The 17,420-nt window shown below is 43.8% G+C and overlaps 1 protein-coding gene across 2 annotated transcripts in view; it reads right to left on the minus strand.

The window, feature by feature from the left end:
* The window catches only part of PIP5K1B (phosphatidylinositol-4-phosphate 5-kinase type 1 beta), a 304,219-nt gene that overhangs the window by 20,195 nt on the left and 266,604 nt on the right, over nucleotides 1–17,420 (minus strand). For both annotated transcript variants that reach the window (XM_041743955.1, XM_041743956.1), the window contains exon 14: nucleotides 665–782. In XM_041743955.1, the coding sequence (XP_041599889.1) occupies nucleotides 665–782 (118 nt within the window). The remainder of the gene's footprint in view (nucleotides 1–664; nucleotides 783–17,420) is intronic.

Genomic DNA, 17,420 nt, shown 5'->3' on the forward strand with positions numbered 1-17,420 from the left:
GTAGGGAAAACACCCCTTCTCTTTATAGTTTAGTCCACCATACTTTTCTAAACCTCATCAAATAATTCACTTAAGCCACTGCTGACAAGTTGGCACTAAAGGGTGTTCACAGACGTGATCACTCGATCCTCTAAGTGGCCTGGTGAGGTAAGCATGACTCCCCTCCTTTGGCAAATAAGGACACACAAGAGAGGTTCTTGCCTGGGTCATGCAGCTGGCTGGTGACAACTGACAGAGAAGGGCCAAGATTCTCTAGTGCTGACTGAAGGTTCTAAACCACAGCCCAGTTCTGTACCTCTCAGCTACCAATTTACCGAGGCAGTAATGCAGGATTCAAGAAGATTAATGCACAAGGGGGATACAGTGGAGTCAAGACATTAACATGGAGGAGCCACACCTTGCCTTGTGATCCAGGGATCTGGTCTCTTATCACATAGGGTCACTGAGCTTCTTACCCTCCATATTCTCTCATGGAATGTTCTATATGAACTACATGAAAGCATGGCTTGTGACAAGACACACTGTTGGTAGAAGGGGTGGAGTGCCATTGTTTTGTTTAAAACCCAAGTATGCCTGGGTTTACACAGAACCTGTTCTTGTGTAAGCCGTGGCCTGCATCCATCTGTAAACCAGAAGGGAAGGGGAAGAAATTACAAGTACTTACTAAATAGACATCAAGCACGGAGGCATTATCATCCTGCATTTCCAGAGCATTTGGCTCAGAAGTCAAGTAGATAGTCCCCTCTTCCAAGGTAAATGTTGAACTGGAAGGTAACCCTTTACTGGAAAAAGAAAGAAGGATAATGAGCATGTGGCTTCCAGAGCAAAATCCGTGGATCCCTCCAAAGTTGTGGCTAACGAGGTGGAGTCTGGGAAAGCTTTTTGGGATAAAAAAAAATGATTTAAAAAAAAATGATTTTCAGAATTCAAAGGCAATACGGTCCTACCTGGAGAGACGCTCCCTGAATTTAAATAATTTGGTCAGTTTATTTTCCGTTTACTGCCCTGCATGGGACACTTGTTTGTATTTCTAAGAAGTGATTTGTGGGGTCCCCGGCCTCATGAGGGTGGACAGCTGTAATCTAGAGGCCCCACCGACCAGCTTGGACTTCGAATAGATTGTTCCTGCTGCTTAGGTTCTCCACTTTACTCCGGCTCTGCTGGTTTATAAAGATAACCTTGTGCACGATCAGTACTGATTTCTTTGTACTGTTCTCTTTTCCTTTTTGGCACGAAAGGTCCACTTATAACCTTGATTTTCAAACCTAAATGCACATCAGAATCCCTCAGAGGGTTGGTTAAAACCCACTTTCCTAGGCCCTACACCCCCACATGTGATGCAGCTGATCTGCAACAGAGCCTGTTGGTTCTCATTGTTAATAAGCTCCAAGGCCTACACTCTGAGTAACAAGGAATTGTGTGGACCCCGAGCACCGTATCACAGGCTTGTGAGGATAGACTAGGTGTCCTTTTGGTAACAGTCAGGACAAGCACCACCAAAGGAATGCAGGTAGACAATCGTGCCGGAGTGTCCTTAAGAGGGGAAACCACCTTGTCTGGTCACGATACAAGAACCAGTGTCGACTGTTGAAGTAATTGGTCCATTCTGATAGTACTGAGGTTGGGAATCCATCTAGGGGCTCAGGGATGCACAGGTTTCCCCCCAGTGGAATCAAGGTTATATCTTTAACCTTGGGAAATTTTCCAGGGGAAGGTTTTGCAGGAACGTGACATCCGCCAATAGTGGTGGGAGAATGGGTGCCTCAAGAGCTGTGAGAGGGGGCCTGGCCATCAGCCAGGTGGAGCCAACCTGGTAAGGCTGGGAGCAGGAGCGTAGAAGACTGCTCCCTCTCTCACCCCTGCAGGGCCCAGCTCATCCCTTGTGAGGAGTCTGGTCTGAAGCCATTCTCTGAGCTTCTTGTTGGAGTTTGCTGCCCAGGAGACTGGTGAGGGCACTGTAACCCACTGCCCTTCCCTAGGCTACACAAACCTCTCTTTCCATACACATGAACCCATTAGTTGAAGCTCTGTGACATAGAAATCCTGACCTTTTCAATATTAAAGAAAGTATCACCAGAATTGAATGAATCTTAAAAAATCATGTTCATTTGTATTTTTCCTGATCATAAAAGATAATGAAAAAGTTACAAAAATACTAGGCAAGTAAGAAGGGGTGGAAGGAGTCTCCTGGGGGCCTCTTGGCTGGGTCTATGGGAGAACATGGAAATGAAGGGGTACTGAGTACAGAGCCCCTGTACTCTGTCTGCCTTAATGGGCTTTCTCTTACATTCCGGACACAGAAAAGAAAAAAAAAATCCTCTTAGTTTTCAAAACCCTAAGCAGGGTTACACAGTGTGGGACACAATCTGTTCTGATGGACTTGAAAGAGCAAGGGGAGCGTGGCCTCTGTCGAGCTGCTGACTGTATACTCTAAACCTTTACAGATTCCTTGGTTTAGTAAACTATCCGCTTTCAAGGGAAGCTGCTCTGAGAAGCACCGTGTGGTAATGATATTGCTCAAGTTCTTTTCTGGGTCAAAAGTAATGATGTAGTGATGGGCTTTAATTGGCCTTTGCTTTTTCAACTGCTACAATGTCACCCACGAAAGATGAATTACTTATCTCCTTAAACATCAGTGCTAGAAACAAGGTGGTCAGGAAATACATAGGTGTGGTATGACTCTGATTTTCATTCCTGTTTTTTTTTGTTCCTATTTTATTTTTATATAATTTTAAATAATAACTAGTGGCTTCTGGGTTATTTTATGATCATAGAATTTATTTGAAGTTCAAAACTAAGCTTCTCCCTTTTTGAGTTTTCAGGTGTGATATTTAAGATTAAGGGTATATAACCCAGAATATTCTGGAAGTGATTTTTCTTTAAGTTAGTTCTCTGCCCAAAGTGGAGCTTGAATTCATGATCCCAAGATCAAGAGTTGCATACTGTACTGCTCGACCCAGCCAGGCACCCTGGAAGTAATTTTTCTTAATACATTTTAATTTTTTAATAGTGCAAAATACAGCTTAAAGTCATCTTCCTTTCTTTGCCATCCTATTGTATCCAGAGTCACTCCCCTAGAAGTAAACCCATTGAGTATTTTTCAATTTAATATTAATCTTCTACTTTTGGTAACTATGAGTAAGCTACCAGCAAAGTTTAGAAAAAATTTAGGGTATTCTTTGGGATTTAACAGGTACATTTATTATTTTACCTAAAGAATACTATGATTACAGAAAACCAGAAATACCAGATTTCCTCAGTCTTAGTTAAATTTGATAAAAATCAAACTTTATTTGTACTGTTTTCACACATATTAGAATATATAGCATATTAGCTAAATAGAATATTAGCATAATCTGAACATCAGTTGGGGGATGAAAATGAGGCCCATAGGGACTTATTTATAAGTGTTCTTTATATAACCTGCATATAATTATAAAAGGGCAAATCACCCAGTTAAAAAGTAAAGGATCTGAACAGACATTCCTCCAAAGAAGAACAAATGGCCAATAAATGTATGAAAAGATGCTAAACATCAATCATGAGGAGAACGCAAGTAAAAACTATGTGAGCTGCCCCTTCACACCCACTGAGCTGGCTATAATAAAGACAGGCGACAGCAAGAGCTGGAGAGGATGCAAAGAAACTGAAGCCATCCCACGCTGCTGCTGAGACTGTACAGAAAGTTGCAGCAGCTTTGGGAAACCACACAACCCAGCAATTCTACTCCTGGATGTAGCTTTGAGAAAAAGGAAGACAGGTGCCCACACCAAAACTTGCATACAAATGCTCCCAGTCGCATTCTTTGGAATAGTCCCAAAGTGTCAGTAACCCAAATGCCCACCAGTTGATGAACATTAAATAATTCCCACAATGGAATATTACTTGGCAATAAGAAATAATGAAGTACTGATATGTGCAACAACAGGGGTGAATCTAGAGAGACAGGCAGATGAGTGGTCGCCAAGGGTGGGGTGAGGGGGGGAATAGGGGAATGACTGCTATTGGGTGTGGAGTTTCTGGGATATTGAAAACATTCTAAAACTCTTCTAGTAATACACAACTTTGTGAATATACTAAAGGCACAAAACTGTGTTCCTTTAGATGGAGAAATTTTATAGTAAGTGAAATGTCTTAAGTGAAGAGCTTCACAAGGCACCTAAGGATCATGATTTTAAAATTGATTGCTCAGTGGACAGTACTAGAAATATCAAATCTGATGGAATAGTTTAGGTCACATCAATTTTAGAGCTGTTTTGAATAAATTCCTGATTAATAAGGCAGTTACTCAAAAACATTTTTTCCTTAGAGGAAAAAAAAATCTAGTTGACCTGGCAACATGAAAGAACTGGGCTCTGAGATTTCACACTGTGGGGTGAAGAGACCATGCGTGCAGGTCCGTGGAAGCCTGAGGAACCCTCTACAACATTTCAGGACTAACTGATGTGGTGCAGCACCCAGGTACTGGGAGCTCCATCCAGGGCACCCAGCATTCTCTGGCCTCTTCTGTTTACATCATCTCTGACCGACCCCTCCAGTTTTTGTCACCCCAATGCCTCTAACTTCACAGCTGAGGGAACTGAGGACCAGGCAGGGAGATGCAGGTACTTGGCCAGGGTCACAATGCAATTGAGTAGAGTTTAGGATCTGAACTTTGTTTTCCAATTAAACACTTTTTCTAGGGCTAGCTCTGCTGAAATTTTAGAAATTTGCCCTTGTTGTCGAAACTGCAGTAGCATAGGTAGATGTGCCTAGGAGCTTGAAAATAATCCTGGGATCCAGCAAAAACAAAGGCAATTTATGGTGTTGGATATGACCCCACAGATCTTTGCTTGAGGAGAGTAAAGATGTCCAGGAAGGTTTGGGGAAAAGTAAGCAAAATATGCTTTATAAATAAACAATTTTTCTTCCTTAAAAAGTTAAAAATAGAATTACCCTGTGAGCCAACAATTCCATTTCTGGGTATGTACCCCCAAAGAACTAAGAGTCTGAGATATTTGTTTACCCAGTATTATGGGCTAAACGGTGTGTCTCCTCTAAACCCCCATTTATACTTTGAAGTCCTATCCCCCAGTACTTCACAGTGTGTGTCTATTTGGAGATGAGGTAATTAAGGTTAAATAAGATCATTAGTCTCTGATCCAGTATGACTGGTGCCCTTCAAAGAGGAGATTAGGGAGGGACACCTGGGTGGCTCAGTTGGTTGAGTATCTGACTCTTGGTTTCAGCTCAGGTCATGATCTCAGGGTCCTGAGATTGATCCCTGCATTGGGCTCTGTGCTCGGCATGGAGTCTGATTGATCCTCTCTCTCTGCTCCTCCCTCTCTTATAAATAAATAAAATCTTAAAAAGTTTAGGACACAGGCATGCACAGTGTATGAAGACAGAGGGGAAATGACAGCCATCGACCAGCCAAGGAGAGAGGCCTCCTGAGAGACCAACCCTGTTGCCACCTTGATCTTGGACTTCTAGGCCTCAGAACCATGAGAAAATAAACTTTTCTTGCTCAGGCCACTTGGTCTATGGTATTTTGTTATGGCAGTCCTAGCAAATGAATACACCCATGTTCACAGCACCATTATTCACAGGAGCCAACAGGTGGAAGCAACCCAATTGCCCACTGATGAATGAATGGACAAACAAAATTGATACATACACATAATGCAATATTATTCCCTCTTCAAAAGGAAGCAAATTCTGACATAGTATAATGTCCTACAGATTCATCCATTGACATGAGTGAAATAAAGCAGTTATTAAAAGACAAATACTATGGGGACACCTGGGTGGTTCAGTGGTTGGGTGTCTGCCTTCAGCCCAGGGCATGATCCTGGGGTCCCCTGATCAAGTCCCGCATCAGGCCCCCCGCATGGAGCCTGCTTCTCCCTCTGCCTGTGTCTCTCATGAATAAATAAATAAAAAAATCTTAATTCGCCTTCATTTAAAAAAAAGAAATACTGTGTAATTCCACCTTAATGAGGTACCTAGAGTAGTCAAATGCAGAGGCAGAAAGGGGAATGGTGGTGGGTGGGGGTGGGAGGCGCAGGGAATGAGGAGCCGTTTCATGGGGACAGAGTTTCAATTCTGCCAGAGGAAAAGAGTTCTGGGGGTGGGTTGCACAATAACGGGAGTGTACGTAACACTATTGAACTGAATGCTTAAAAGTGGTTAAGATGGGAAGTTTTATGTCATGCGTGTGTTACCACAATAAAAAGAGGATAATATTTAACAAGAATACTTAAGCTTCCAACATTTTAATTACTAAAATGACAGATGAAAGAATTCTAAATCCTCAGGCGCGTATACGGTGAAGTCCCAGTAAGTGCACTCAGGATAACCTGACATTAATACCTCTTGGCGGGGACTGAAAGCTACAGACCAATCCAGGAACCTGTCTTGATGTTTGCCGTGCTCCTTACTCAGTGCCTGCCGAGTGAGATCAGAGAACAGAACTGGCAGGTCCCTCCCCTAAAAGAGAATGCACTTTAGGAAAACAGATACTGGAGCGGACAGAGCATGAACTTTGGAATTCGATGATTTAGCTTTGAATTCTGGCTCTTCTTAGCTCGGTGTGATACTGGCTAAGTTTCTTAACCCTCCCGAGCTCTCGTTTCCTATATATAAAAGGAGAAAAACACCAAACATGCAGGAGTGATGAGGGTAATGAACGTACAACACAAACCACACCCATTTATGAATCTTGTGGTCGAGGCACTAGGATGTAGCAGGTTCAAATCAGCATCTCCGCCTCCTGTAGTTTACACAGTATCAAGGCAGACAGACCATGGGATAAATTCTTAAAACATAGAGGAGAGACACGAGTGAGTGAGTGGTGTGGATCATCTGTAAACAGCAAACTCATCCTTGCTCCGCCAGTGGAGTCAGGCAGGAGCCAGACATCAGGGGACACGTGTAGGTCCCCTGTACTCCATGGGGCACCCTCCGGCACTCTGAAGTGTCCCACTGCAGTGCACCCCCCCCCCCCCCCCGACAGCTCTCTGCAAAGATCACATGCCAACTGCCTCTGGATGGTCAGCTACCGGTTGCACAACTGTTTTTTTTTTTTTTTTTTTTTCAGTCACTTGCTTTGCAAGTCCTGCAGGTTTGTTTTGGGCTTCTGCTGAAACTGATAATGAAAATTATTCATTTTTCACATCCTGTGATGTTTTTAGCGAGGAGATGAGGAAAGGTTCTACATACCATGGAGGATAAAGCAGTCTCTTTCCTAATCAAGAAGCACCTCACATAGAACATAAAGTATTTGTGATTAAGAGCCTATGTGTATGTGAATGTCCATTGCTACTTAAAAAAATTAATGAAATGTAAATGTTAAAGGAATAGGGAGATAATGCAAGAATAAACCATCCAACCCAACTAAATGCATCCATAGCCTGCAGCAAATTCCTCCTTCCTTGAAGATGCCTCAAATAGTAAAGATTGGTTCTAAAAAGGAATTTCACTTAAATGTCTGAGCCACTGATCAATTTCACATTTGTCTTCCCTTCTGACGTTGGCGGATATTCTTGCTATTTAGCCCTAATTTCTTCCTGTACCGTGGGTTTCTTGGGCGCACGCCTATTTGGAATCAATTTCTAATTTGATAGTTTTCCAGATTGCTTTTTAGGGGGTCACTATAAGTGGGAGCATCTCTCTTGGGAGCAATGCCCTCACAACCCAACGGTTGTCAGAGGGCCTGCCATTCCTTAACCTTGCAGCTTGGGAAGATCCATTTCTAGAAGCAATGTTACGTGACTAGGTTTAAGAGCCTGGCTGCCTGCCTGGGCTCTGCACCATCAACTTTTGCCACGATTCCCTCAATTCAGACTGTCTGAGGGCTAATTGAGCCTAATTTGCAACAAGGCTTTCAGGAAACTGTTAATCCACCCAGTCGTGTTCTTCCCTTGTACAATCAGAGGAGCTGCCAATACTTTGCAGCTGCTCTGGGCTCTGCACACATGGCAAGCTTGTCGTAGGTAAGAGCTGTTCAGGAGGGGGCATTTCAGATCCCTCGCAGTGCTCCCCCGGGGGAGCAGACGTTAATGATTCCCCAATGACACAGAGGCCTTTCTGTCACTTATAAAAACGTTCCTTTCCGTTAGTAACACCATTAGTTTGGCTTTATTGGAGAGCATTAGCCTGGCTGGACTGCTGAAAAGTCATCGATGGTTTTATGGCCTGGAACACTCTGATTTCTGTTTGCAGACCTAATGAATGTTTTAGAGCTAATTCCAAGGGAACATTTGCTCAGGGGACATATGGTACGCTCCACAGTTCTTGTCTTTAAAAGTTATCCTCTCATTGTCTGGATGTTCTTTTATCAAATTAATAAAAATATATCATATGATGCAATTGACTTACGATGAAAAGCAACAACCTCCTGACCCCCGAGCCCCACTCCAGGGGCAGCTTCTTTAGAGATCTCTCTCTCTTTCTCTCTCTTTTTAAGCATTTCTGGTGGTTCCTTTCATACTTTTTGATGAATCAGGGAATGAAAGGTATTCTCAACCTAAAAGCATCATTTATTGATTCCATCAGAGGGCGTGAACCTCTCCTACACCACACTTCTCCCCAGCATTTGCTATTTATGTTTAGTTTGTAACTGAATAGTACATCTAACCTTTTTTTATTTCATCTACTAGATATCTTTATTTTCCTGTATTACTTTCTTTGTCCCCCTGCTTTCCTCTCTCACTTTGCATTAGATACACTTAACCCTTTTTTTTAAAATCTCTACTTTGTCATGGCTGTTAATATTTATATTCTATCTTGTAGCTACAACCACATTTTTCCTGCCTTGTCCATGGATTGACTCTAAAATTAGAAAACTGATGCACAGAATTTATGACTATGTAAATATTGTTAATGCCTGGCCAACAGGGAGTGAGCATTCTGTTTCCCTCTCTGGATTCAAAGCCATGGTTGCTGGGCCACTCAAAGAAAAATGTTCCCAATGAGATTAAGTGGAATCTTTTTTTTTTTTTTTTTTTTAGTTTTTTGCTTAAATTCACCACGTGTTAGGCTGCTTTGTGTTAGGGGTTTTTTGCCCTTTAGAAATGGACTGCCATGGGGTTTAAACCCAGAGAGTGTGTAGACTGAGGGTGGAGGAGGCCTAAACATGAGCCCTGTCCTCTGATTATTAGTGACTAGTCTGGGCAAGTCTTGACCCCGAGCTCCTGCTTCCTCCTCTAGAAATAGGAATGACAGGTCCTGCCCTGCCCATCTAGGGCCATCAAGAGACCCAAGTCAGATAACGCACATGACAGTGAATGCCGACAGAGTCATGCTTGTCTGTACCATGACTTTTACCTCTGGGACTCTTGCCTCTTTTGCAGTGGGGGTGGGGCTTGGATCACATCTGCTTGCACAGACAGGTTTATCGTAACATTTCACAAAGAATTCCTTTTCCGCTATTTTAAGTTCAGCTACCAGAATGTTACCTGATAAGAAAAGCGGATGGGATAACTCTCCCTGTAGACAAAACCCACCAGGGCAGCCTAGTCTCTCTCAAAGGCTGCAAGTACTTGTTGAGCCTTAGAGATGCAGGCTCATTCCAGCATGGCTCAGACACATGTGATGGTCAAGTCAACACCATGTGCCTCTCCCAGGAGGGCTCAGATCTGGCTGCAGTGGTGGGAGGGCTGAGGCAGCTACAGGGTGTGAAACTCTGGAGTTTGGGGCTCCTACTTGCAACCCCAATAGCATCTGCATGTAACAAAGCTCACACTTATGCCAGGATGGGGAGCTCAGGGGCTGAGTGTACAGGCAAGTGTGCTGGATACCCCAGGGGGGCCCCAGTGAAGTGGGAAGCCCTGGGCCATGGTCACTGCCTGACTGCTCCACCACCTACCTTCCTAACCTGCCCTGCCACACGGGGTGGGGGCTTTCAGAGGGATCTGCTGCTCTCTTTCTGCCTTGTGGCCATTTCTGCTGCTGTCTTGTGCTTTCCACCTTCTGCTAGTTTTACACGAGGAGGCGGCCGGTTCCTCCTGGAGGCAGGTGGAGTGGCAGTCCCTCTCCTGGAAATCAGTGGATGGCTGCCCCGGGGGTCTGGTGCTGGCCTGGAGCTTGACGCTCTCCCCCCATAAGTGAACGCCCGAGACATAAAGCCCATGGCAGACACAGCACACAGAGCAGCACTCTGACCCGGCAGGTCAAGACAGAAGCCAACATTGTGCTGCTGGGGGCAGGCAGGCATGGTGGGAACAGGAAGCTGAGGTGATGGCTCCCAGAGCAGGGCCAGCTGAGCTCCCAGCACCAGCAAAAGGAGCTGCACAGAAGAATGGGGGGAATGAGTGTGTGTGTGTGTGGGGGGGCTCTGGGGAGAAGCCTCTTCTGCAAAGGAACCCTCCTTCAAGGTCAGGGGCCTTTCCCACCACACATCTCTAGGAGGTTTATTTTCCTTTCCAACACCTTCCCACACACACGCTTAAAGCTAGCAGTTGCTGTTGAGAGTGATGTTTGTACTGTGATGACTGTACTGCACACATGATTTCATCAAATCAGGAATGATAACCCTGTTAGGTTGGGTCTCTTGCTATCTGTTTGTAATGTGGGGACTAAGGCTAACTCAGCGAACCACCGGGAGTAAATGGTGGCACCTGGACTTAACCCAGGCTGACAACTGGAGCCATGGCCTACACACATTGCCTCCAAATATCCAACTACTGCAGACAATGAGCTCTTTGCTGCATTTCTAAGATCCTCTCCACAACAATGGTTCAATTATGAAAGAAAAGAGATCTATGGATCCATCTTGCAGGGACCAGTCTATTACTCTATGTAAGTCTTGATTGTCTGACTTAAGTGGAGCAGCAGATATAGAAACTGAAGAACAGCCAGAGGAACTCTGATACCCTGTGCACAAAAATTAATTTGAGATGAATCACAGACAACACGGGAAAGCTAAAACTGTTCAGCTTCTGGAAGAAAAGAAAGGAGAAGGTGTCCATGACCTCAGGGGTCCTGACCAGCAAGGGGCAGAAGAGAGCTTTCTTGTGTTACGGGAATATTCTTTATCGTGATCTGGGTGATGCGTGTACACATCAGTCAAAATTTGTGGAACTACACATTTGAGATTTGTGGATGTGACTGTAAATTATATTTCAATAATGAACTACCAGCATCAAAAATAGTATCTACTTTTTTACTCAGTAAACTATGTCATTCGTCCAAATGTATACTGAGTGCCTTGTCTGTTGTAGGTACTTATACCTACTGTTTGTAGGTACAAGCAAAACATAAATTGGTAAATCGTTCATGCATTGCTGGGTCATTGACTTAAAGTCTTTGAAAACTGTAGGAGAAATATAAATGCTACAAAGAAGCAAATAAGTATATATATCATTACAATATAATATTAAAAAAATAAAAAACCTTGACAAAATAATTTCTCTTAGACACACAGCACTCAATCACACTTAGGATCTCTTGGAAAACATGTCTTCTGTCCAGTCCATATCGGCAGACCTTAGTATCAGAATTAATTCTCTTCCCAGAGTGCTTATCCATGGAGTTGAGAGAGAATATATTTAAGTAGGTCCCAGAGGTAAGGCTCAGGGGGATAAAACAAATTCTAATATAAGCACCCCACAAAACAGTCCCAGATGGGTGGCATGTGCTGAAAGCCAAGGTGATTGTACTCTTAAGCTACAGCAAAGCATCACAAAGGCAATGGGAACTTGGGGTCTTGTCAATCCCAGCAGACCCATGGCCTCCACAGCTGGGAGCAGCAGTACGGTATGTGCTTTGGATACTGTATGTGGAAGAATGAGCTGGAACAAGAGGCAGGGTGGCTGACTTCTGGTACCAACTCAGGTGCACTGTTGGGACACACAGGGGCTAAGGAGCTGGGTGAGCCATTTCACTTCTCTGGGCTCCAGCTTCCTCCCTGTAAACATCAGAGCTTTGCTTTTGATGAAGTCCTTCCAGCTTCCAAAAGCTTGGATTCTTTCAGAAGCTTGGATATGCCTTTTGCTGTGTAAGCTGACAGGACCCAAAAGGGTTTAAGAGAAAATGACCAGGAGATAACTCCTCTCTAACCTCAGCACAATACACTGCCCCTCAGTGATCTCCCTCCCACAGACAGTGGTCGGCAGCTGGATGCTCGGCTACTTCGTGACCTTACTTGCTATAAGAATTGGGAAAAAAAAAAATCCAGAAAAGCAAAGCTTTTTTCAGAGGGATGGTGTTAGAGGTTGAATTGTGTTGAACTCCAGACCCCCAGTACCTCTGAACAGGGCCCTACTTGGGAATAGGGTCACTTCAGATGACTTTGCACCACAGCAGGGTGGGCTCTCATCCCGTGTGACTGAGGTCCCGGGGTGCACCTGGGGAACAGCACGTGGGGGTGAAGGCACAGATGGGGGTGATGCTTCTATAAGCTGAGGAATGCCAAAGACCGCAAACCACCAAGCAACAATATAGATTCTCCCTCACAGGCTTGGGAAGGCGGCAACATGAGCAACATGGTGGGCTCCTGGCCTCCAGACGTGGGGGAGACAAGAGGCTTCTGTGTCGGCCACATGAATGTGTGGTACTTTGGGACAGCAATCCTAGCAAACCTGTGCGGGGAGCTATTGGTGCTCCTATGAAAACCTTGCTTTGGCCAATGGGCTGGCTCGCTCGTGCTCACTCTCCCCCACCTTAGCCCATAACACCAGTCACCTCACCCCAGCATTCAGGAAATTAGTATTCTGTGGACCTGAAAGAAGTACCATTCCTATTCTTTGCTGAATACTACATGTTAAATTTATTTTTATTTTTTAAAGATTTTATTTATTTATCAATGGGAGACAGAGAGAGAGAGAGAGAGAGGCAGAGACACAGGCAGAGGGAGAAGCAGGCTAAACGCAGGGAGCCCAATGCAGGACTCGATTTGGGGACCTCAGGACCACACCCTGGGCTAAAGGCAGGTGCTAAACTGCTGACCCACCCAGGGATCCCCTGAATACTACATTTTTTTTAAAAAAAGAACTTTATTATCTTTTTAAGATTTTATTTATTCATGAGAGACACACAGAGGCAGAGACACAGACAGAGGGAGAAGTGGGCTCCCTGTGGGGAGCCTGATGTGGGACTTGATCCAAAGACCCTGGAATCACGCCCTGAGCTCAAGGCAGATGCTCAACCTCTGAACCACCTAGGCGTCCCTGAACACTACATTTCTAACTTGAAAAAGTAAGGCCCCTTTTCAGTCAAATCCAAAAGGCATTCATTGAGGCTTTATTATTTACCAAAAATCATTAGATAATATTTGAGCCCTATCTTTCAGGCTGGACTTGGGTCCTCCTTACACCAGAATGCTAAAAATGCAGAGGGCTTAAATGACCACCGTCAGCAGAAGCGTGGCATCATTTAGTCAATGTCCAAATTACTATCAAGTCTGCGGAAGCTGGTGGAAAAAAATAATATGAGAACAGATTATAAGGCAGCTTTGCTTTCACAGATGTATATTATAATTCTAACTGTTCAGGGCGATCAGAAACCCATAAGCAGAATTGATTTTCAGTGTGGCTGGTGGCTTCAAGGAGGTTCAGAATGACAAGAAGTTTCTTATATGTGGTGAGGCCAATGCCAAACTAATTATAAGCTCTGATCTGAATAATCGGAAGATGTCACATAAACTACTCGTCTCTGCCAGACAGGTCAACACCCTGTCCTGAGTCATTAAAAACAGAAGCAGAAAAAAAAAAAAAACAGAAGCAGTTTAGGGGGAGTCAAATTGAAAAGAATGCCAGTGGGGAAAGAATGGGAGGTGCCTGGCTGGGATGCTCTGGGAAGTTTACAGCACTGGCATCTCTGAGAAGAACAAATAGGACTTATTTTGGTTTTCAAATCATGACTTGGCTTTAATCTCAGATAGTGACCTTTTTGTCCAAGACCCTTCCTATGATTTAAAGAACAAATTAGGTGCTTTAAAAACAAGGTCAGCTTACCCACTTGCTTAAACAGTGATTCTCAAGCTTTAATGTACAATTAGGATTGCCAACAGACCCAGGGAATGACTTTCTTAAAATAATAATAATAAAAAAAAGATTATTTCAGGGCAAGGGAGAGAGAGAGAGAGAGAGAGAGAGAGCGAGCAGACCTCCTGCTTGGCAAGAAGCTCAGTGCAGGGCTTGATCCCAGGACCCTGAGACCATGACCTGAGTTAAAGGCAGATACTTAACCAACTGAACCACCCAGGGGCCCTGGGAGTGACGTTTTGAACAACTTGTTTCTGAAGCAGGTGGTTCTAGAATATACCTCAAGAAATACTAGCTTACAGACACTGAAAGAAAAATACTGCATGGTCTCACTTCTATGTGGAGTATCAAAAAGTCAGATACACAGAAATAGAATGGTGGTTACCAGGGCAGGGGGATGGGATGTGTTGGTCAAAGAATACAAAGTTGCAGTTATGTGGGATGAGTAAGTCTAGAGATCAAGGGTATAGCATGATGACCTCAGTTGATACTACCCTAGTATGTACTGGCCATTTGCTCACTACACACACACACACACACACACACACGCACACACACACACACACACACACAGGTACAACTTTCCTGCTATAAGATAAACAAGTCCTGAGGATGTAACGTATGGTGACTCTAGTTAACAATACTGCATTATATAACAACCCCTCCTCCCCAAAACCAAACCAACCAGTCGAAAACAAAGAGACACAAAACACAGTTTCTATCTTCAAGAGTCCATATCTAGTGAAGGAAACATACAAGCTAACATGTAGTAAGAAGAACCAAGCTCCTGGTCTCAAACAAATAAAATTACCATGTGAGGATGGATAATTTAGCTAGCTTGATCACAGTAATCATTTTACTGTGTAAGTCTATCAAATCAGATTATAGATCTTAAAGATATAATATTTATTAAATATATATTATAAAAGTAAGAGTTTTATAGGAGGATACTTTGTAATCACACATGCAAAGTAGGAACAGGAAGTAGGATATTAAGTTCCAAATATATTTAGCATGATAAAACTTCAGTGAGTTGCATATGTACTATTTCCCATATAATTTATCTTAAAATATTTTATTTATTTATTCATGAGAGACGCAGAGAAAGAGGCAGAGACACAGGCAGAGGGAGAGGCAGGCTCCCTGTGGGGAGCCCGATGTGGGACTCGATCCCAGGACCCTGGGATCACGCCCTGAGCTCAACCACTGAGCTACCCATGTAACTTTCTTGAAAATAGTACTCTGCAGAAATCTGTCATAGGCATTATTCAAAACTAAAGTATTTGGCTGAGATAAAGAAATACGAAAATCTAGAAACAAGAAAAGAAGAAATATTGGCTTAGAAGGATGATAAGGGTTGATGTGCAGCCCAGAAGTGGTGTGGTGTGTTCCTGTGAATGGCTGGGGACCAGAACAATCCAGTTTGGATAGTGTAGCAATGAATTCGGGCGAAGATGCTGGTCACCCCAAAAGCCCTGTCTGTGTCTTCGAGGTTCAGTGCAGGCTGTGCTCCGCAGCTGGTGTGGAGAGTGCCTGGAAGGGCTGGCAGTGTGCCTCTGTAGGTAGGCCCTGCCTGGGGTCTAGGAGCCATGAATACTGGGGTCAGACACATAGCCATGCACCATGCATCGCACATGATAAATTCCAGCTTCCAGAAAATGCATGCCCAAGTCAACTAAGAAGTGATTCGGCACTTTGTTAAGACACCACAAAATACGCTACCTGTTATTTTACCCTGTTCATACAACCTGCCTTTTCATTACACATTCATGCGGCTAGCAGTCTGTCAATACTAATATTCATGTTTCCAAGCTCCTGCTGAAATTATACCCTTCCCTATTTATTCTACCTACACCCAAGAAGTCTAAATTACTCATTTTTGGAGTCTGATTTAAACTCAACTGATTTTGGGGCACCTGGGTGGCTCAGCAGTTGAGCATCTGCCTTCGGCTCAGGGCGTGATCCTGGGATCCAGGATCAAGTCCTGCAATGGACTCCCCGCGGGGAGCCTGCTTCTCCCTCTGCCTGTGTCTCTGCCTCTCTCTGTGTGTCCCTCATGAGTAAATAATAAATCTTAAAAAAAAAAAAAAACTCAACTGACTTTGGACATTGCCCACCTTTCGTATGTATGTCTAAATTCTGTTTACATGGAACTTCTCAATGGCAATTCATAAGAATGCTCTCAAAGTATGTGTCACTCCGAGTCCTTGAGAGCATTTCCTTGTGTAACACGTGTCAAAATTTCAATTATTTGTCAATGACATGAACTACGTCTGTTCTGAATGGGAAAAGAGTTTTCAAATACTGGAAGACTATTTCCTTGATGTTTTGTGTTATCCACAATGTGATGGCTATAGCTATTGAACCCTTTCAAGTTAAAAAAATTGACAATCAACAGAACTGTACATCTAGCCCCGACTTCAGTGCTTGACACCTGCTGTGGAAGAGGGGCTCCTACTTCAATCTACCAATGTGACGTCCCTGAATGAGAAGCTGGTAAGGAGTGCACAGTAGCACACCAGACATAGGCTTTCTACTACACAGGTACTGTACATCCATGTACCCTCCAGAGCAAATAACAGATATGGAGTAAAGTAACTATGAAGGGAGGACTGTTGAGGACTACCTTTATTTTTATTTCAGATTTTTTAAAAAGATTTTATTTATTTATTTGAGGGAGAGAGAGAGCAAGACCAAGTGCACAAGCAGTGGGGAGGAGCAGACTCCCCACTAAGCAGCGAGCCCAATGCAGGACTCGATCCCAGGACCCCAGGATCATGACCTGAGCCGAAGGCAGATGCTTAACCGACTGAGCCACCCAGGTGCCCTGAGGACTATCTTTAAAAAATATAACTCATGTAACTATAAGTTTCTGTCATTGAATTTCCAGTAATGGCCGTGTTTAACAATTGGCTCACAAAATCTGACAGTTGACTTTGATGAGTCAGAAGGAGCAGGCTCCAGCACACCACTTCACAAAGGCAAGGAAAATATTAGGAGCAATTTTTTGTATAAAAAATTTTGTATAGGGGATCCCTGGGTGGCTCAGCAGTTTAGCGCCTGCCTTTGGCCCAGGGCACGATCCTGGAGTCCCGGGATCGAGTCCCACGTCGGGCTCCCGGCATGGAGCCTGCTTCTCCCTCCTCCTGTGTCTCTGCCTCTCTTTCTCTATGTCTATCATAAAATAAATAAAGCTTTAAAAAAAATTTGTACGAAATTGCTGCTTCCATCACGATCACTCTTGTTTCTGGTAAAATGTTACTCGTCAGTGAACCATAGAGCCTGGTGGGACCTCAGAGTAAGTCCAAGAGGCACTCAAATTCTGATGTCCACATGTAATTTCTTAATCGACACACATTAAAAATACAACTATGTGGGTATTTAGGCTCTGAAGGGTTAGAGCCCATTGTTTTCAGCTCCAAAAGGTGACTACTAAGAAAGAGTGTATACTTTTGT

This window comes from Vulpes lagopus, chromosome 2 (assembly GCF_018345385.1).
Source record: "Vulpes lagopus strain Blue_001 chromosome 2, ASM1834538v1, whole genome shotgun sequence".
NCBI lineage: Eukaryota > Metazoa > Chordata > Mammalia > Carnivora > Canidae > Vulpes > Vulpes lagopus.